The 22,340-nt window shown below is 42.7% G+C and overlaps 2 protein-coding genes across 2 annotated transcripts in view; both read left to right on the top strand.

Moving 5' to 3' along the window:
• Positions 1–2,203, top strand: part of napba (N-ethylmaleimide-sensitive factor attachment protein, beta a) — a gene marked incomplete at its 3' end in the record, with an annotated part of 11,361 nt that extends 9,158 nt beyond the window's left edge. Inside the window, exons 8-10 of the mRNA XM_080782709.1 lie at positions 167–271; positions 638–706; positions 2,051–2,203. Of these exons, the coding sequence (XP_080638835.1) occupies positions 167–271; positions 638–706; positions 2,051–2,203 (327 nt within the window). The remainder of the gene's footprint in view (positions 1–166; positions 272–637; positions 707–2,050) is intronic.
• A 2,398-nt stretch (positions 2,204–4,601) lies between these two features.
• On the top strand, positions 4,602–20,823 carry cdc5l (CDC5 cell division cycle 5-like (S. pombe)). Its single transcript, XM_080782699.1, has 19 exons — positions 4,602–4,815; positions 6,167–6,270; positions 6,377–6,538; positions 6,671–6,798; positions 7,296–7,395; positions 7,744–7,870; positions 8,321–8,412; positions 8,983–9,127; positions 10,325–10,516; positions 11,370–11,518; positions 12,096–12,276; positions 12,679–12,843; positions 13,150–13,230; positions 14,636–14,887; positions 15,888–15,995; positions 16,902–16,991; positions 17,142–17,273; positions 17,899–17,979; positions 18,746–20,823. Exons 1-19 carry the CDS (start codon positions 4,771–4,773, stop codon positions 18,863–18,865), a joined length of 2,454 nt encoding a protein of 817 aa, XP_080638825.1. The 5' UTR covers positions 4,602–4,770; the 3' UTR covers positions 18,866–20,823.
• Positions 20,824–22,340: the final 1,517 nt, after the last annotated feature.

Here is a 22,340-nt window from a genome sequence, read left to right as displayed (position 1 = left end):
CGCTAATTGTTTCTTCTTCTCTACTTATGTGATTTATCCTTGTTGACTCGGGATTCAAGCCATTTAGTCTGATCTTGCACTTCGTAAGATACTGGACGAGAGCGTCTACTAAATATAATAACTAAATTGTAATTGTGACAGCCGTATGTGCTTGCTCTCACAACAGGTGGCTACCAACACGATGGACAATCCTCTGTTGAAGTACAACGCTAAAGAATATTTCTTCAAAGCGTCGCTGTGCCACTTCATCGTGGATGAACTCAATGCAAAGGTATTACTTACTTCAATTATTAATAGCGACTATTCCATCAATTACCTTTTTTGCGTGCTGATTAGCCACGTAAGCCCAGAACTAAACTAGTGACAATTAGCTAATCTAGTTCTACACACGCTCACTCACATTGCATCATCTGCAATGCATTGTGAAGTGTAGATCTGCTATTTTTCACTATTCTGACACTAACCCAGTGTGAGCTGGGGAACTCTAATAAATGACTAGGCGAAGATTTATTTAATCAGTGTGTGTGTGTGTGTGTGTGTGTGTGTGTGTGTGTGTGTGTGTGTGCGTGTGCGTGTGTGCGTGTGTGCGCGTGCGCGCGTGCGTGCGTGCGTGTGTGTGTGTGCGCGTCCACTCCAGCTGGCCATTGAGAAGTATGAAGAGATGTTCCCAGCATTTTCAGATTCCAGAGAACTTAAACTTTTAAAGGTAATGGTCTCTCTCTCCCTCTCTTTCTCTCTCTCTCTCTCTCTCTCTCTCTCTCTCTCTCTCTCTCTCCTGCTGTCTGTCTGTGTCTCTCAGAGAGAGACAAAGACATATTATTGATAAAATGCACACATGAACATGCTGTACATTTGTACGTAACTTAAAAAAGGATAAAACACAAACACTCGTATTTATATTGTGGATGTTTTGAGTGCAAATGTTTTCGTGTAAAGAGCTTCTGATATCATTTTAGGCAGAACATTGGCCATGTATTTACCATCAGTAACCAGTAAATCATCATTGTCAGTAGTTGTATTTGTTTTCTGTGGCTGTATCTGTGTTTGTCAATGCCTCTGTCTGAAAACATGTGTTGTCCCATGCCCTTCAGAGCAGGTGTAGTGTTGTCTAAAAGGTCAAAGGTAAATACAGAAAAAGGAGTTAAAGACATTAAAGAGACACAATTAGACTACTAGAGCATACATTACGCGTGTAATGTCAAAGGTACATAAAAGTCCAATCTTAATTACTTCCTGTCAAACACGAATATGAATCATGATTTCTTTCACCTTTGTGATAGCTCATGTCAAGTGTTGAGAAAAACGTTTGCACACCTAGAATAAAAGCATAAAGTGCAGGTGCGTAGGCATATTAATAATAAAAGAATACGGTCACACACTGCCAAACTGCACGGTACAAGAGTGCATTTGTTGGCCCAGGCGGTGGCGTAACCGTCTGGGCACCCGACTGGTAATCCAGTCGCAGTGTGCCGCAGGTTCGACTCCCGAGCCCGACGCGGCCTTTACTGCATGTCATCCCCCATCTCTCTCTCGTTTCCTGTCAGCCTACTGTCTGTCCCTTCAAAAAACCAATAAAAGGCGTAAGCCGCAAAAGAATATCTTAAAAAAACAAAAAGAATAGTGCATTTGTTGAAGGAGAGGCACTAATGACCTTCGTCAGGCATAATTCAGCAGTCTGACAGTTACTTATATACAAACCATATACTGTAGCTCATCTTCTAGCTCAACGTTATTTAATAATAATATATTTAATAATAAAATAATAATACATTTATATAGCGCTTTTCTAGGTACTCAAAGTCACTTTACAGGACAAACTAATAAAACCAACTGTATTAGAAAATACTAGTTAAAATGGTTAAAAACTAAAATAAAGAAAAGAACTGTAAACAAAAAAGGGCGTTGGGATTTATGTAGGGAATGCAATTATGAAAATGTGGGTTTTGAGTGTGCTTTTGGACGTGGTGGGGGTGTCCCAACTCTGATGTGAGTTGGGAGTGCCTTATTTCAAAGAGAAAGTAAAATAAGTTCACGTTTTTTGTCGATGCAGAAACTTCTGGACGCACACGAGGAGCAGAACGCAGAGGCGTTCACGGAGGCGGTGAAGGACTTTGACTCGGTGTCTCGCCTGGACCAGTGGCTCACCACCATGCTGCTGCGCATCAAGAAGACCATTGCAGGGGACGCCGGCGACCTGAAATAGAGGGAGACGGGCGGAGAGAGGGAGGGAGGGAGGGAGGGAGGGATGGAGGCGGGGGAAGAGAGAGGGACAAAGGAAGCAGCATGCCTATAGTCATGCTCACGCCGCTGTACAACAAAGTATAATAGCTGCTGCGTTCACACTGGCATATACGAAAGACGCAAAAGATACGAAGCAAAGCAGCATAACCTGTCACGGAGCTGCTGTTTATCTGTCGCACAACGAGCTTGTTGACTTCGCCTGGTGTGCGTCGGACACGCAAGAATATTGTGTGGCGAGCAAATGGTCGAACAACAGTTTGTCGTTTTGTAAATTAGCTTTGTAGCTGAAGTTGTTCAAGCCAGCACAACTTGGATTTGTAGCTTTGGTATTTGTTGTCGCTTTTTTGTAGCAGCTACGAACGTCAGGCGCACTGTGGCTTTGTATCTTCATGATGTCGCTGGCTTCCATCGAAAAGAAATGGTAGACTGTATAGCTTTGTACCTACCAGTGTGAACTCACTGCATGAGAGATGAACAGAATAAGAGAGGGAGGGAGGGAAGGAGGGGGATGGGGGTGGATGAAGGAGAGGGGGAATAAAACGGTGTACATATCAGTCTGCATGTGACCCCCCCCCCCCCACCCCACCCCAAGCTTGACCCCAATCACCCCCCGCCAAAAAACCTCCCCAGACCTTGACATGACCTTCAACTAACCCTGCTGTGACCCTACTGTGTCCAGAAGTATTACTTCTTTGTTGACCGAAAATAAAACTGTACAAAGGTGTAGAGAGAGTGCAAGATTGAAAGAGAGAGAGAGTGTGTGAGAGTGATAGTGTGAGTGTGTGTGTGTGTGTGTGTGTGTGTGTGAGTGTGTGTGTGTGTGTGTGTGTGTGTGTGTGTGTGTGTGTGTGTGTGTGTGTGTGCGTGCGTGGGGGGTGTCGGGGGGGGGGGGGGGGGGGGGTGTATGGAAAATTATAAAACAATATTATATGGGATGATGTGTAACTTCTATCAGAGTTAAATATCTATATGTAATTGAAGACACATTATTTATGAGGAACTTATTTGTTATGGTGCTCAGTGTTAATAATTTGTGCTAATATGTTCGGTATTACCTCTCTCCTCTCCATCTCTCCCTGATCCTAATCACTTGGACCTGGTCAATCTGTGACGTCGCTCATCGTGATAACGTGATTGGTTACACTTCTTTGTGTTCTGGCCAGCCATTGGTCAGTGACGGTGTACAGTAGTTCGCTAACCCTCACCCTGTCCTCAGACTCCGGGACCTTTGTTTCTGCATGTCTCTTGTCATGTTGATCTACGTGTGTCTGTGTTGTGGTAAATGTGTTTTGATCATACTGTACATGTAGCCTGGTATCATTTTGTGCAAATGTCAGTAATCATATGATGTATCTCGGTATACAAAAAATAAAAAAAATGATCGCACTCCCGACAACCAGCTGTTGTTTCTGTGTTTACAAGTCAGCTCAGAACCAGATAGTCAATTGATCCTACCCCTGTTTTAGACTTAGAGCACTGTGTGCTTCCATATGTTGACAAACTTTATGGAGATGCTGATTTCCTTTTCCAGCAGGACCTGACACTGCCCACAGTGCCAGTGCCACAGGCTGACCACCTCCATGCCACACCCCATTGATGAAATAATTAGTTCAAGAGTAGCCCAGACAAAGAATTTAGTTTTTATACATTGTATACATTTATTGAAAACGTGTGAAATGGGACCTTCTGCATATGATTACTTTTACTTTAAATTATTGAATATAAAATTTTACTTGTCACAGACTATTTCTATAATAGGGTAGCCTATTGATACTTTTACTTAAGTATAAAAAAAATGTTGGTACTTCTCCATCTCTGATTAAAGTTAGTTTTAGCATAAAACTCTTGATTTGACCTTCATGCAATACCACTTGTCAACCAGTAGATGTCCTACCTTTCCACATTCATAGGCTACATTTCTGAAGATAATGACGACATAATAATAAATAGGCTACGTAGGCCTACTATAACGAAATAAATAAACACGACAACGAAATCATTATCTTTCTTTTATTAATTTTATTTCATTATGTCTTTTGTTAATTTCATTGCCATTCTCATTTATTTAATTGTGGCATTAATTATTACTTAGAAAAAGAAGTCACCCCTCACAAAAAAATATAAAAAGGAAAAAGAAGAATAAATAAATAACAAGAGTTTGTAGCCATAATGCATTAACCAGCAGGCAAAGACTGTAAAAGCGGTGCTTAATTTCATGGCAGCAACACTGACAGAAAGGAGGTATACTCCCGACCAGTAGGAGGCAGCATTGTGCCGAAAGGCATCCAGTCTGCCGGAAATCACAAGAAGAAGAACCGGATGCATTGCGTTAGAAATTGTTCCTGTTTCCGGTGTGGTGATACACGCTCGAGCGCAGCGCTGCTTTATTCATTTCATGTAGTTTTGGGTTTGTTTGTCTGCCCGGTCGTTTTGTCAACGTCTTTACATTAAATATCTGGATTAACTGAGGTCCAGTGTTTATTTATTTTTGTTTTACTGAACGGAGGAGAGGAATAAACCGCCGCAAGAATGCCGCGAATTATGATTAAAGGAGGCGTTTGGCGCAACACGGAGGTACGTGTTTACATGGTTAGCAGCTAACACAGGTTAGCTGCGAAGCTAACCAGCAGCAACTAAAGTCAACGGGGTTTAATTAGCATGTAGCCGCTACTTCCAGAATAATAGCCTGCTTGGCTAACAGTGTTTGGCTGCTATTGAATGACCCATTAGCAGTTTCGTTTACTTTTACACATTGTATTGACATGCTTTATTATAATACAAATGCTATTATTGCAACAACAAAAATACCACAGAAAACCATGCAGTAAAGCTAATACGTTAGCTTCTGGAGCCTGTATGCATCTCGTACATTAGCTCTGGTACTCGTACTTTAGCTCTGGTCCATAGCTCTAATGCGTTGCATAGAGCTATGGACCAGAGCTACTCGTACGTCATGTCAGTCAGTGGTACTTCACTTTATACACATTGCAAGGAAGGAAGCAGCATTGCACTATGTGCTAATGCAGTGGTATTGATTGATTGAATACTTTATTTACAGTTTGCAGAAAAACAAGCACAAGAAAGTAGAGTTTAATAAGAGGTCTGCTAAGTGGATTTAAACGCAAGAAGAAAGCCTATCATGGCTTATTTCCATTGAGGTGGAGTTAAGTGTCATTAGCCTCAGATTTAGACTCTCGTAGATGTATTTATCGATTCTGACATAGTGAAGATGTCAGAATCTATAAATAAATCTACCAGAGTCTAAATCTTGGGCTAGAGTGTCCTTAATATTCAATTCATCAAAACACATTGGTGGTTCTCAACATGTGGCCCGGCCAGAGGTGTGTCAGCTGAATGACTGATGGCTAATTTTAATTTTTACTATACGAAAATATAATGTTTTGTATTTGTTGTTGATGAAATGTATTATTGTGTAATTTGTATGCTATATTGGACCACAATGGAAACAAGTCCCCAGGACCTTTTTTGTGTTATCTTTTGCCTGACAACGAGATTGGGTGTAGATTGAAAAAGAACATGCAACACAGGTCCGTTTGACTGAGTATTGATGGTTAAACTTAAGTGATATTGATGGATTCCAAATATTATCAAAGTATTCTTTCTAAGGCACCCCTGGACTTGCGCCAAGGCACCCTACGGTGCCACAGCACCCACTTTGAGAACCACTGCTTTAGTGTGCATCATGTCGGTAAAGGAATCGTGGACCCAATGACGGACCAAATCACGTCTAACAATACACTTGTTATTATATTGTGGTCCTAGGGTTAAAAACCTTTAAAAATGAGCAAGTTTAAAAGGCTCAGTTCAGTTGTGAATCACTGATGTGAATCACTGTCTTATAAGACACCATGATACTGACCAGCGTGTGACTGACTAACTTCCAAATTCTGTCTTCTTTATCCAGGATGAGATCTTGAAGGCGGCTGTGATGAAATATGGCAAAAACCAATGGTCTCGTATTGCCTCTCTGCTGCATCGCAAGTCTGCCAAACAATGTAAAGCCAGATGGTAAGTCGTAATATTTTTTATTGTACTTGAATCCATAAATACTGTGAGTCAGAGTGGAAGGTTGGTACGGCGCTCTTACAGTATGTTGTGTGTGTGCACTGTGCAGGTATGAATGGCTGGACCCCAGCATCAAGAAGACGGAGTGGTCCAGGGAGGAGGAGGAGAAGCTGCTGCACCTGGCCAAGCTGATGCCCACCCAGTGGAGGACCATCGCTCCCATCATAGGACGCACGGCCGCACAGTGCCTGGAGCACTACGAGTTCCTGCTGTACGGAACATTTAACGCTGTGAAAGCATACATATATTTTCAAAGATTTGCGCCACATTTTCGCGGCACTCACACTACGAGCATTTTTATTTCAGTTGACTAAAATATGTGTGCCCGTGTCCGTGTGTCCAGAGACAAGGCTGCTCAGAAGGACAACGAGGAGGAAGCTGGAGATGACCCCAGAAAGTTAAAGCCAGGAGAGATTGACCCCAACCCTGAAACCAAGCCTGCCAGACCCGACCCTGTTGACATGGACGAAGGTACCTGAGCATAAGGACAGGGCCACATCACTTAAATCAACATGACGATAATTTAAAACCTTTAATAACTGGACCCTCCCCCTCACTGGTCTATTTGGTTAAATTAACACTGGAAAATAAGATGGGAGGGGTCCTTATGTACAATTTTATAGCTATCAAATCAAGCCCATGAATTGGTATTTGAGTCAACAAATGGAATTTGCGGGAGGGCCTGCTCAATCGTGCCGGGCAGTAGGCTACTGCTGTCTGGGAAAGAGGAAAAACATTAAAGTTCTCATTAAGATGACCATTGGCATTTATTCTGAAATGGACATGGAGCCCATGCAGCGCAGCTAAGACAGGAGTTATCTATTGAACACTCACATGTTAACTTGTCCCGTCACAATAGCCAGCGTCTGGACCAACACGAAGTGATTCAAGCGTCTAGAAATATATTTCATCTGACGGTGGGAATGTAGCTGAATAATGGTCTCCGTGTGCGTGTGTACGTACTACAGATGAGCTGGAGATGCTGTCAGAGGCCAGGGCCAGACTGGCCAACACGCAGGGCAAGAAGGCAAAGAGGAAGGCCAGAGAGAAACAGCTGGAGGAAGCCAGGTACTGTTGTCTCTGCTTCACCAGTTCTTTGCAAACTTTTTAACGTTTATAGGGTATCGCACACAACACACACCTAACTTCTAAATGCCTAATCCTGACCCTAAGCCCAACCTGAATGAATCTTTGTCCAATTGTAAACCCATCTTTTAACATCTTTTTTTTTAAATGATTCAACCATTGTTTTTGTGAGTACCAGGAATATAATCCTTAGTCTATTTCTCAAATTCTTCTATACTTGTGGGGAAGTATCGTCTCACACACACACACACACACACACACACACACACACACACACACACACACACACAATCGATAAGACACTACTCTCATGCTCTCTCTCTCTACCAGGCGTTTGGCAGCGCTGCAGAAGCGCCGGGAGTTGCGAGCGGCAGGAATAGACATCCAGAAGAAGAGGAAGAAGAAGCGAGGTGTCGATTACAACGCCGAAATCCCCTTCGAGAAGAAACCATCTCAGGTAACGAGCAGGTCCTACGGTACAGAGTTCCCACCGCTAACGACTAACAGTTAAATCAAACTAATCAATTCAATTGATTATAATAAAATTCAGGCGTCAAAACATTCCCTTCCCTGGGGTATCAGTGGTTCCAAAACCTTTTCATGGGCCCCCATGAAATATGACATTTATTTCACCGCGGACCCCCGTCTGAAATTAAATAAATCCAATACTTCAAATCCAAGATTACAAAAAGAAAAATTTCATAAATAGCAGATGTACAAGCTCGCAGCTCTGCACACTGTGAGCTTCTACATCTGCTTATTTTTTTATATCAAATATGTAATATATATATATATATAAATGGATAAAGTTGTTAAAATGATTGTGATGCTATGTTAACTGCTTTTGCTGGGTCTCCACTTTGAGAACAAAATCTATATATGCACCATTTGTGTTTGTTTTCTGCAGGGATTCTATGACACCAGCATGGAGCAGTACAACCCTCTGGAGCCAAACTTCAAACGCCTCCGACAGCAGCACCTAGATGGAGAGCTGCGCAAGTGAGAGACGCAAGCCCACCACACACCACACACGCCTCCATTATTTTCAATGAACCTATCGCACACCGGCTCCGTCCGCCGCGTCGCGCCGTCCCGCACCGCCCGGCGCGCCGATAGAACACAGTTCTCCCCAGAAACTCCCCCCTGTCAGGTGTAAAGGAGCAACTTGGACACTCAAGCATGAAGGAAGCATGAGTTAAGTCCGTTGCTCTCCCCAGGTTGGCGGAGGGTGTGTAGAGCCCAGGATCACAGTAGATGATTGGCACAGGGGTGAAAAATGGGTTACAAAAATCGTGGGATAAAAAATATAAAAAAAAAGAAAAAAGAACACAGTTCTATTTTCCAGGCGCCGCAGACGGGTTAAATGGAACAAATAATGATCTATACATTTAGATTGTATGTCGTGAAAGCAGTTGTGTGCATGTATGTTATTTTGAAACCTTAGCATCATATGAAGGTGGAGGTACATTGTTTCTTAAGGTGCCGTTTAAAAGACCAGTTTGTGCAGCATGAAAAGGAAAAAAAAGAAAACACATTTCACATGGTTAAAAAGTGTGTGTGTGCCCCCAGTGAGCGTGAGGAGAGGGACAGGAAGAAGGACAAGGCGAAGATCAAGAAGAAGAAGGAGAGTGACCTGCCGTCGGCCATCCTGCAGACCAGCGGCGTGGCTGAGTTCACCAAGAAGAGATCCAAGCTGGTGCTGCCCGCCCCTCAGGTTAGTTCCGCTCAGACCTGCTCATTGCCCATTATGTTCTGAGACCAGATTCTACAAAATGTCTTCTAAATCATGACAGTTTTCTGAAAAAAACCCACGTTACTATATCAGTGGTACTCAAGCTTTTTCATGGCAAGAACCCCTATGGAATTATCTGTATTTGTCCGCTGACATTCATCTCAAAATATTTAGTTCCAGGGACCTCCCAGAAGCATGGTTGTGAGTAAAAAAAAAAAACGTTTGCTGGGAAAGAATATAATTAATTGTGTGCAAGATTTGCGCACATTTTCACGATTTTTCAAAAATAACAGATCTAGAGCTTGTACATCTTTTTCAACAGCTAACGTTTAAATAATGGTTAAAGTGGTTAAAAACTAGATGCCTTCCAGGTCTTAATGGGTTAAAGATTGCTCTTACTCTTAATAGACCCCCGGGTATGGTTATAATATTAAAATATGTCTTCCCTGTGTATTTTTGGTTCCTTCCTGAAAGCTGAAAGCCTTTGAGTAAAAAGGCCCAATCGAAATACAGACAGACCTGTTGTAACCTATACGTTGTTATACCTTTCAATCCAGGAGCTACCTCTGTGTCTCATGAATATAGACAATGAATGAAGCCTGTCAGTCCTTGCAATGGAAGTCGCCATCTTTCTAGATCCGTTTGGGCCCAGCTGGCCCATTGGCTGGCCCAGACAACGAGGCGGGACTTCCCCCCTTCTTCTTCGTTGGTTTTTATTTTGACTCGAGTGGGTGGGGGATCCCGTTCATAGACTGTAACGGTAGCCATGCCCCTCAGAACATGCCCAACTTTATGGTCATTTTTTTTATAAATGGGACCATCATTTTCCAAAAAGAATATTATGACATTAGAAATGAGACTTTAAACTAGTGACTGGAAGCAAAAAGTATTCATGACCATGTTTATTAAGGTAAAGTCTAGGTGAAGTTGGGCCCAAATACATGGACTTCTATGCGGCTATGGGTTTTTTTTGGGCCCAATGACAGCGCCACAACAGGCCATTATATGCTTTAATTTCCTTAGTGGCTTCACAAAATATCTGTCTGACTGCCCCCCTGGTGTGATGCTGTAGTATGATCAAGTAGTTCATTTACAAGTTTGTGAGCGGCCTATTTGTCATGGTGGTACACCATGTTTTGACTCTACGTTTTCATTCTTTTTAAATCGTTTCTTGGGTAGATCAGCGACGCGGAGCTGGAGGAAGTGGTGAAACTGGGCGTGGCTAGCGAGGTGGCCCGCCAGGCAGCAGAGGAGAACGACCTGACTGACTCCGCCTCCTCCACGCTGCTGTCAGAGTACAGCGTCACCAACGCCATGGGAACGGGCCTGCGCACGCCTCGGACCCCTGCTGTCCAGGACAAGATACTGCAGGTGACCATACACACGCACACATGCACACGCTAGAGTTCTCAACGGGCCTGAAAATGAAGGCCCGAACCTATCTGGGCCCTAACTGATCAGGCCCGAGGCTCGGCACGTCTAATTAGCATGGATGTTTAGGCCCGACCCGGCACTAAAACGTCAGGCGGTTCGGGCGGAATTTGAGAACTCTACACAGAGTAAAAGTGAAACGCCAGTCAGCACCATCTTCATAATAGATAAATACACAGACGGAACAGAACTATATATTTATTTTTTAATAAAAAAAATGCTATATATCGTCGTAATTCTTGGTTTTACACTTGGTTGCATGCTGCAAATAGCCGAGTACAGCCAAAAAGAATAGCACCAAAAAAAGAGGTCCTTGCGGTCCATCATTACTTTTAGACTCAGTCTAAAAGCTGTTATTGGACGCGCTGCCATTCTCTCTACTGGTTCTCTAAACCAACGGTTTGGCTGTCAAGGCTGCCAAGATTTCATAAAATGTATTTAAACGTAAAACAAAAAAAAACGCACAACCTTAAGTACCGGTAAAAGAAAGATTCAAGACTTCTCTCTTCTGTTTCGACTGACTGTTCTCTTATCTCACAAGACCAGCTGCCGTTGAAAGATTCTTTTAAATATTCTAATATGGAATATTCGTCTACAGCCTTAATCAGTTTTTCAGAAATGAGACGCCACGCTTTATGCTGTCGAGCATCCGGTTGTGAAAAGCATTGAGTCAACAGACCATAGACTTTGCCTCGTAACTCTATGGTTATGCAGAGCGTGCCAATGTTGTGACGCTGCTGCTGCTAATTCAGCCTTATGAAGAGTTTAACCGTGTGTGTGTGTGTGTGTGCAGGAAGCTCAGAACCTAATGGCTCTGACCAACATCGACACACCCCTGAAAGGTGGTCTCAACACCCCTCTGCACCAGAGTGACTTCAGTGGAGTCACACCTACACGGCAGCAGGTCCAAACACCCAACACAGTCCTCACCACTCCGTTCAGGTGGGTCAAGGTTCACAGATAACAGTGGAACCCTGTTTCACCCAAGTGTTTGGATTTCATGGACAGACAATAACAACGTACAGACGATAACAACAAAGTGTAATCTTTGCAGAAATACATTATTTGCTTTGATATAACGTCCTGTGTTACATGTTTTTTTTTCTCCAAAAAGTTTGGCTGTTGGTCAGCCAAACATTTCACTTTTCATTAAATCCTTGTGGGGTTTGGATTAATACGTATCATTTGGACGTCTGTTTAGCAGGGATAGAACCACTTTAAACGATAACGTACCTTTTGTCCGAGGAGCCTTCCTTACCGGCGAGAGAGAATGGACGCTCCTGCGTCCATACGATTAATATGGATCTATACAACTCTTGCGTGGATTTATTTGATGTGATTTATGGGACAAATTGTCATGAGCTCCAGTGATAGACATTTTTGGAAACTGTTCATATGCTTGCAGAGAGCTTAACTTTGGTGGGCACACAGTCTTTGATCTGTGTGTGCCCCTGTTTTGTCTAAATACTTTACCATAATGGATTTATTGATTTGTGTCTTAACTGGTCGTTTCCTGTAGGACCCCCACAGCAGGTCAGGGGGCAGAGGGGGGCATGACCCCTCAACCCCCGGGAGGCGCGTTGACCCCGCGTGGCCCCGCGTCAACCCCTGGGTTGACCCCTGTGCGCACGCCACTGCGGGACAAGCTGAATATCAACTCTGAGGAGCAACTAGCGGACCCGGCATACGCCAAACACCTGGTAACATTACGCAAGTTCTCAGGAGCCAGTGTGTCCCTGCACCGAAAATAACATCGCAGCGTGACGTGTTGTGAGCTTGTAGACTGCTAATTATCTGTTATTTTAAGATGAAAGTGGTCAAACTAGCAATAGAAATACAAGTCTTTAGAAGCATCTTCCAGAGACCATGAATGGTCTCAGAAATGTCATGATTTCTTCAGCTGGTCAGCCTGTTTTGAGTTTTTCTTATTTTTGATATAGGCTGATATAGGTATAGGCTGATATTGATATAGGCTTGTAGAAGAACGTATAGAAGTACTGGTGTTTGAGTACTTTGTCTGCCACTGCACCTGTTAATAAACACTTATTTAGTTTCTGAGTTGGTCAAATTATTCCCTCTGGTCTGTCTGTCCCCCCCTGCAGCAGAGAGAGAGCCTGCAGCAGCTCAAACAGGGCCTTCTGTCGCTGCCACTCCCCAAGAACGACTTTGAGATCGTGCTTCCCGAAAACGCTGAGAGCGAGATGGAGGAGACTGACATGGAGTCGGGCTTCGTAGAGGACGCCTCTGAGATTGAGTGCCGCAAGCAGGTAGACGACTTAAAAAAAAACAACCTTTCACACATACTTGTACTCATGTTGTGCTACATAACCTGTCTGGTGTTGGAGTATTGAAAGGAAATTAACTTACTGTGTGTTACACTGTTACACTGTGTGTGTGTGTGTGTGTGTGTGTGTGTGTGTGTGTGTGTGTGTGTGTGTGTGTGTGTGTGTGTGTGTGTGTGTGTGTGTGTGTGTGTGTGTGTGTGTGTGTGTGTGTGTGTGTGTGTGTGTGTGTGTGTGTGTGTGTGTGTGTGTGTGTGTGTGTGTGTGTGTGTGTGTGTGTGTGTGTTACAGGCTGTTCGTGACTTAGAAAAAGAGAAGGAACTGAGGCTGAGGCACACTGCTGTTCAGAGGAGTCTACCAAGACCTACTGAGGTGAGCTTAGTCACTTTTCCCATTCAGTACAGGAACCCCTTTGGGGTTCTGATTGCCATACAACAGTATATGGCAGCATACCATTTTTGAAAAGTTTGTATACATCTTTCAGTATTTATAATCGGCCTAGTCCTAATTGGGTACACACACACACACACACACACACACACACACACACACACTCTTCAACATGATGCCTTGCCCCATTGTGCCAGCGACCTGTTAAAATAGGACATAGGATAAAAATGCTATTTTTGGAGGCAACACACACATCTCTTCTCCACTGGTTCCTCCCTGACATTTAGTTTGTATTTGTTGAGGAAATTGTCTATATTTTGCCATAGTTTTAGTCATCACAGCGAACACACAGATCTACAAGCTCTCAATGCGGCTATTTTCCGTTTATTATTTTAACATCAGAGCATTTGAAGTGGTCAAACTAGCAATATGATCAGAAACCTCTTCCATACAACCGCAATGGTGTCGGATATTTCATAATGGCAAAAGTTAAAGCTTCAATGATTGACGATTTCTTCATTGGCAGTATGTAGAACAGCAGGAACAATTTATCTATAAATGCACCATGTCTCAACGTGTGTGTGTATGTCTGTAATCCACATACTGTAACTGACACCATGTCTCTGCGTGTGTGTACGTCTGTAACCCACATACTGTAACTCGAGAACCATTCGCCTCACGACTTCAAATTCAACACCACCACAGGGAGTGCAGTGCCCAGCCTTGAGTCCGTCGGACCCATGCTTGTCCAGAACCAGCACAAAAGCCTCTGCCCAAGGCCCCTGCTCAGCCCCTGGACAGGGCCCAAATTTGCCCATTGATCACCCCTAGATCTCCATATATGGAGCTGGCCTGTTCTGATGTTCTGACATGCGCATGCCTGACAAAGAACATAATGACTGGGTGGGGCATTCATTTCCAACTTGCCCAACGGGCACCGCTCTAGTATTACTAAAGCATAATTTTACATATTGTGTTAATTGTTTAGGAGACAGTGCTAGTGTTTTGGAGGTTCCTTTCACACTGTTAGGACTTGTTGGCTGCGCAAACATTTTCAATCGTTCATTTTGCTTTAATCGTGAATGTGTTGTCTTTTTTTTTATGACAAACAGAATAAAAACGTACTGTATTTAATCGTCATAACTTAGTTTTTATTAACAATTTGGTCAAATAAAATAGACTAGTGGAGAAGAGATCCAATAGAACTAAAAGAGAAGTCTTTGTAGCAATGAGATTGTAGATCTGCTATTTTCAGCATACAACAAAGTTTAAAATCGGGCACTACGGCCAGAATAAATTTCGACGTTTGACACGCATCGCTCCAACGAACTGTAGCGGCCAATGAGGCATCTATCTTTCTTTCTTTCATATTCGTGTGTGTGTCTAGGTGAATGAGTCCATCCTTCGCCCCGCCTCCTTGGAGCCTCTCTCTGACCTCCAATTGGCAGAGGAGATGATCAAACAGGAGATGATCACCATGCTGCACCACGACTGCCTGCATCACCCGTCACTCAGCGCAGCCTGCCAATTGCAGCGCGGCAAGGCCCGGGGGCCCGCCTCCACGTCCAACAACGCTTCTCACATAGCCTACCTGGACTCACACGCCTACCAACCAATCAGCACCGAGGAGATGGAACAGGTGACACACTGATGTTATTTATTTATTAGTCTCGTCAACCGTCGCAGTCCCGTCCCCTTTCATGACGACGCCAGGCCCAGGAAATTAATCCCAATGCATTTTTCCCATAGACATTTCAAAAAGTATTTATTTAAATACCTTTTAACCCATTTTGACCTAAAATCAGATTAAAAAAATGTCTTCTACATCCTGACAGTTTTCTGATAAAGCTATGTTTCTATATCAGTGACTTTGATTTTTCAAAAATAGCAGACCTACAAGCTCGTAGCTTGTAGATCTGCTATTTTTCAATAGCTAAAGCATAACATAATGCTAACACCAAAAGGGGTTCCAGCCCAAAATGGGTTAAGCGTCGTACGAAGCCAACTCGAGTTGTGACAAATCATGACGACAAACACAATATTTTGGAACAAACGAATAATTACAAAGAAGAAAAACAACAAAAAAAGTGTTGTAACCTGCCATTTTCTTCTACTTTCTAATTCTTTGTTTGGCCCAAAACATTGTGTTTATTGTCATGATTTGTCACGACAAGAGTTGGCTTTGTCCGCGGCGTAAACGTCTTTAACCCATTTTGGGCGGGAACCCCTTTTGGTGTTTTAAACATTGTTATAATTTAGCTATTGAAAAATAGCAGATATACAAGCTCATAGCGCGGCACCGAGTGGCGCGCTACAAGCTTGTAGGTCTGCTATTTTTGAAAAATCGTGGAAATATTTATTTCAGAAAACTGGGTTTTAATTTTGAAGTCAGGCCTAAAATAAATACTTTCTGAAAAGTCTATGTGGAAAATAAACGGGGATATCTTTTCCGGTTCTCTCGAGGGGGTGGGGACTGCGACGCTCTATAGTAATTGCCTAGCCTGGGTAAACCCCCCCCTCGCCATGTTGATGGTGGGTGATGGTGTTCACTGTGTGTAGATGCAGTTATGAATATGATACATTAACGGTGGTGTACTGTACATGCACATTGAGCAAGCGCCTACAATTTGACTGTGCAGGCCTCGGCGCTGCTGACGGCAGAGATGGACGTGGTCAAGGCTGGAATGGGACACGGTGACCTCAGCATGGAGGCCTACTGCCAAGTCTGGGAAGAATGCTACGGACAGGTACAGTTCTTCAGTCGCCATGGCTGATTTCACTCATTTGGATTACATTATATTAATGTATTTGATGGAAGCATCTCAAGCACCGAAAATAGGTGGTCAAAGTAGCGATAGAATACACGTTCAATCTCCCAGAAATATCTCTAATATTTCATAAAGGCAAAGGTTTGAAGCCTCAATCTGTGATTTATTCATTATTCATTTGCCAATGTTTTATTGTGACACGGCGCTAGTGTGTGTGTGGGCGTTTTCTTTTCACGACGTTTCACAAGGATGTATTAGCTTAACAACATTCAGACATTGGAGAGGAGAGTGGGGAGGAGGAGGAGGGGATATGGGACGAGAGGGGAAATTGGACGAGAGGAGGCAAAGAATTGGTTGTGTCTGTGGCGAATTTTGTTACACCATTAACAAAACCATTACAATGTTCCTATTTTGATCATAGACTCAATTACTGAATGTTAAGTCTCCAGGCTTTACTTCAGAATATGTATTTACTATGCCACTAATATGGCATTTTAAGAGTCCAACTAGTACTAGTGGTTCTCAATTGTTTTATTTGCAAGGATCCCCTTAACTCTGAGTGTACCAACTCTTGAGGGGCCATAAAGGTCCATTTGTACACTCAGGGTTACAGACCTGTCGTGGTCATTCAGGGTTAGCTCTTTGTGTTTTTGGTCGGGTGCAGTACGTTGTTCAGACTAGTCATTGGTCTGACCTAACCATAAGCGCAAGCACGGGAGCAGACGCTATCCGCATGTCGGACTTATTCCCTGTCTGAATTACATGCGGGCCCCGCTTTGGTCATATTATTGTCCACTCAGTTTAAATTTGGACCAAAATGTCCACCACAAGCCAGCACGGTGATGACCCGCCCCCTGTATCTCTCTCCCCATGTCATGTGTGTAGGTGCTGTATCTAGCAGGTCAGGCCAGGTACACCAGAGCGAACTTGGCCTCCAAGAAAGACCGCATTGAAAGCCTGGAGAAAAAGCTAGAGGTGAGAGAGTACACACCATCATTATTCCAACATTTTGTGTTTTTCTGTAAATTATGCCCTACTTGGATTCAAATTCAAAAGCCTGAGTTGTGGAGTCTGGAACTGTCCTAAAACCATTAACATCTGTGCGTGTGCTCGTCGTCCGTGCAGGTGAACCGTGGTCACATGACAGCAGAAGCTCGTAGAGCCGCTAAGCTGGAGAAGAAACTCAAGGTCCTCCTGGGAGGTTTCCAGTCCAGAGCGCTGGGCCTTCTGAAGCAGCACAGCGAGCTGTGGGAGCAGGTTGGTAGAACACACACTGTACCACTACCTGTACTACTGCTTCTCAAGGAGGACTGGTTTAAGACACGTCAGATAAAATGCAAGCATCCCAATAGTCGTGGGTTCAGAACTGTATGTTACATTATGTTATCGTGTGATATACCTGCGCAGGCGTTGACACCAAGCGTTGCCCACCTGCCCCTGGCACTTGCAGGTAAATAAAACTTTCGGGCAGGTGGAGTTTGTTTTCAGTTTGCCCGACCGGGCAAGTGTTCGTTTGAGAGGGGACGCAACAGTCTATAATGACAACACGAGATATGTCTAAACAGCTGAAAGTGGCCAGAGAGCTCTTCTGGTCTGTGGAATGTAAAATCAAAGCACTGTTTACCTATTTTCTGTTTTCACTGTTGCTACATTTAAAAATAGGAAATAAGTGTGAACAATGTAGGTATCACATGTTATCGCACAGCCCCAGAAAGTAAAAAACAAAAAAGTGTTCAATTACTTATAATAACACTATAATAATGAACTTTTCGGGCAAGTGGGCATGATTTTTTAGCAAGTGAGACCTTGGTGTCAACCCCTGCTGCTGCTCTACAGAAGAAATACAGCTGTTATTTAGAAGCTTCTCCTTTTGTCTCAATAGGTTGAACAAGCAGCGACTGAACTCCAGACCTTCAGTCAGCTGAAGAAACAAGAAGATACCGCTATACCCAGGAGAAAGGAGGTATGACCTCATACTATATACATTACTTTATACCCAGGAGACAAGAGCTATGACATCGTAGGGGTGGAAATCTGTAGGTACCTGATGATTCAATTCAGGCCACCGTTACACGAGAATGGTCGCCAGAGAAAAAAAAATGTATTCACCTTTTACATGGGAACCCAACATTGATGAACACGCTGTAGTGTTCATCAACATGCCACCTCGCTGGCATGTGGCGGTGACGGACGGCCAGATAGATCAGTCACCCATGTACAAGAAGAACAGCACTGTGCCGTTCACTTCCTATCATACTGTTTGTTTAACATTCACCATCGCTAGTCGCTACATTTGTATAGGATGACCGGGGCGAGGGAGTGCTTGCTCATTTTAATACATCCTTATATCACCTGCGGCTCTGCATCAATGAAATAAAAATGTGCGTTGTGAACCCACGTGAGCCATGTCACAAGTTTTGCGGATTCATCGTTTTGCCCGTTTACATGGAGACGGGAGGAAACCGCGTTTTCAAAGATTTCCACCCTGGAAGGTGTTTTCACTTTGTTGCGCAGTTCTCGTCTAAAGGGACCCCAGCAAACGATACTTTATTTTGCCGTTTTCTATGAACACTGTTCTTGTGTAAAGGCTTTCAGAGGGCTTCGATTGTAAATTCAATACAGATGCATCTCATGCAATACATGATTTCATCCCCCCCCCCCTCACTGTGGGAGGGGTGGCTGGGGGGGGATTTGTTTATGTTAAGCATCAACGTGTGTGTCTCTCACAGGCTCTGCGTGAGGACGTGGAGAGACAGAGCCAGAGAGAGAGAGAGCTACAGCAGAGATTCGGAGAGCTTCTGCTGGACAAAGAGACTCTTCTCAACTCTACTCCCGCCGAGAAACTGTGACGATGAGAAACATAACGATGATGCACACGCGTCAACTACATCCACATAAATATGGTGTCGCTGTCGGGCGGAAATCTTGTATGTCCAAAAAAACGTTACTTTCCGGAAGAAAGATCCTGTGTTCCAATGTAGTTATTATTTAGTCACAATCTGGTGTTAATACTTTTCATTGGTCCGATAAATGTTTCATTTTCAAATTAAAGTTTCTAAGACAAAGTTGTGATGTGACGAAGTGTGACGTTCATTTGCAAAGATTTGAAATATGCAGGTTAAAGGTTTCTGCTCGACAGCAACAACAGCAAACATACAAACTCACTCATGACAGTGATATGATAGATAATTCAACCGTTTATTTGGGTTTTTATTTTATGTACAAACGCTGATCACACAGAATACTGAACACTTTCAGTGTTCGGTGGTTCTCAAAGTGGGGTCTGGAGGACCCCCAGGGGCCCTTGAAGGGATCCAGGCGGTCCCCAGTGAAACGATTGATGGGTAGGAATCAAATGGACACTTCCAGGTTTGTAATTCCAGAGAGTGTGCAAATGGGGTACGTTTGGTACCATTTGCATACTCTGTTATGGGGCTACACCGTGGCCTAATGCATACCAAATTGACGGTCTTCTAAGTTAAAACGTTCGAGAACCACTGGGATTGTGCGCGAAGTTGGCTCCCCCAAGATTTTAAACATATAAAATTGTATTATTTTTCCTTGCAAACATCTTATATCGTCACTGTTGGCTAGCCAACTTGTTGTGTTCCAATCTATCCATTGTAGTTATTATTTAGTCAAGCAAATCTTTGCTTCTGGGGGTTCCCTGGAACAACATATTTTCAGATGGGGGGTCCGCAGCTAAATACAGATAATTATGGGGGCATGAAAAAGGTTGAGCACCACTGACATGGAAACATGTCTTTTGATTTTGAAGAAATTTTTTGAATTAAAATCGTTTCATATAAGCATTGTGGTCCAAAAATAAACAAGCTGTCTCTGCGTTATTGTCAGTCACTCATATATGAGTTATTGTCAGTCACTCATATATGATAGTCTGTTTCTAGCGAAAATGTAACTAATTCAGTAGCAGTAACAATAGCGTTTTCTCTCAGTCAGTTGATTCTTCATATCCATATGAGTGTAACGGCTGGGATGACATGGTTATTTTTCAAACACAGTTCTTATGAGGCGGTCTAAAATCCCCGTATGGGATGGGATTACAATGTAAATAAAAAGTACATGAACCCGTGGATTTGCGCCCTCGATATTGACGCCAGCCTTCTGTGCTCTATTGTGTAGTACATATAGCAGTAATGCAGATGTTTAACAATTGAGAGCATAAAAATAGTTTGATTTTACACGCAAGAGTTAAAGATCTATTAAGGGTCCATTTGTTTACCAACTCTTCATCATTTTTCTGGGGACCACCTGGAACCCCCTCACGTACTGGTTGAAAACCACTGTTCTAAATTGTTCACAATTCTTAAAATGCCAAAACGGCTAATCTACAAGCTTTCAATTCATGAAAAGTGTTCTATATATCCGCATACACATTTTCAGATACGCTCTTGGTGTGTAACGCCTTTATTCTGATTGTTGTTCATTTGAGATCCGATGAGATTATAAATTCTATGACCAAAAAAACGTACTGGCACTAATTATGATTTTTTTAAACCTGTCCAGACAAACTAGTGTATTTTTTTTTAAGTGTTCAAGCCAAGAACAGTGGCTTTCCTCAGGCCTTTTGCTTAAACTATTATGAATTGTACAGCACAAATTAATAGAAATACAAGTTAGCCTTGGGGTGCCAACTTGGGGCACACATTCCAGCCCCCCCGCGTTCTCTTTCTCCTCTGTGTACTGATGATGATATTGTAATGTCACCGGCTGAGTTGTGAGCATGCTCAGTAGAAGTTCTTGTGTTTTATGTCTTAGTGACCAATAAAGTATCTTTTGAACAGTAGCCTGGCACCTAATCTCTATATTTTAACCTCTGCACCACCATGGTTCATACACAGTGTTGGGTGTAACGGCGCTATTAATAACGGCGTTATGTAAGGGACTACTTTTATTGGTAACGGAATAAAGTAACTTGTTAGTTTTGCAATTTAGTAGTTAGTTCCTTAGTTACATTTCCAACAAAGTAATCCCATTACTATAATGTGTCCCTGTTCATTCTGTTGGCAAGATTTAAAAATAAGATAAAAGTTATCCTCGTTTCTCATCATTTTGGACCATGGGCTATAGCCCATATCGTACGGCATACTATAGCGCGCCGTTTTTCATCATTTTTGAGGATTTGAAAAAAATGACGAAATGACAAAAACGATGGGTTATAGCCCATGTTTTTTGAAATTTTGAAAAAAAAAGTTAGCCTCGTTTCTCATCATTTTGGACCGTGGGCTATAGCCCATATCGTACGGCATACTATAGCGCGCCGTTTTTCATCATTTTTGAAGATTTGAAAAAAATGACGAAATGACAAAAACGATGGGTTATAGCCCATGTTTTTTGAAATTTTGAAAAAAAAAGTTATCCTCGTTTCTCATCATTTTGGACCATGGGCTATAGCCCATATCGTACGGCATACTATAGCGCGCCGTTTTTCATCATTTTTGAGGATTTTAAAAAAATGACGAAATGACAAAAACGATGGGTTATAGCCCATGTTTTTTGAAATTTTGAAAAAAAAAGTTAGCCTCGTTTCTCATCATTTTGGACCGTGGGCTATAGCCCATATCGTACGGCATACTATAGCGTGCCGTTTTTCATCATTTTTGAAGATTTGAAAAAAATGACGAAATGACAAAAACGATGGGTTATAGCCCATGTTTTTTGAAATTTTGAAAAAAAAAGTTAGCCTCGTTTCTCATCATTTTGGACCGTGGGCTATAGCCCATATCGTACGGCATACTATGGCACGCCGTTTTTCATCATTTTTGAGGATTTGAAAAAAATGAAAAATGAAAAAAACGGTGGGTTATAGCCCATGTTTTTTGAAAATTTGAAAAAAAAAGTTAGCCTCGTTTCTCATCATTTTGGACCGTGGGCTATAGCCCATATCGTACGGCATACTATAGCGTGCCGTTTTTCATCATTTTTGAAGATTTGAAAAAAATGACGAAATGACAAAAACGATGGGTTATAGCCCATGTTTTTTGAAATTTTGAAAAAAAAAGTTAGCCTCGTTTCTCATCATTTTGGACCGTGGGCTATAGCCCATATCGTACGGCATACTATGGCACGCCGTTTTTCATCATTTTTGAAGATTTGAAAAAAATGACGAAATGACAAAAACGATGGGTTATAGCCCATGTTTTTTGAAATTTTGAAAAAAAAAGTTAGCCTCGTTTCTCATCATTTTGGACCGTGGGCTATAGCCCATATCGTACGGCATACTATGGCACGCCGTTTTTCATCATTTTTGAAGATTTGAAAAAAATGACGAAATGACAAAAACGATGGGTTATAGCCCATGTT

This window comes from Protomyctophum bolini, assembly GCF_963924005.1.
Source record: "Protomyctophum bolini genome assembly, chromosome: 14".
NCBI lineage: Eukaryota > Metazoa > Chordata > Actinopteri > Myctophiformes > Myctophidae > Protomyctophum > Protomyctophum bolini.
The sequence above is the reverse complement of the archived record's forward strand: the minus strand, read 5'-3'. Positions and strand labels throughout refer to the sequence as shown.

What these genes read in the sequence shown, in the direction of transcription:
- cdc5l (XM_080782699.1), top strand. Translation starts at nt 4,771, where the DNA reads ATGCCGCGAATTATGATTAAAGGAGGCGTTTGGCGCAACACGGAG. An exon ending in GCGTTTGGCGCAACACGGAG is followed by an intron (nt 4,816 to 6,166) that starts GTACGTGTTTAC and finishes TTCTTTATCCAG; the next exon opens with GATGAGATCTTGAAGGCGGC. An exon ending in GTCTACCAAGACCTACTGAG is followed by an intron (nt 13,231 to 14,635) that starts GTGAGCTTAGTC and finishes GTGTGTGTCTAG; the next exon opens with GTGAATGAGTCCATCCTTCG.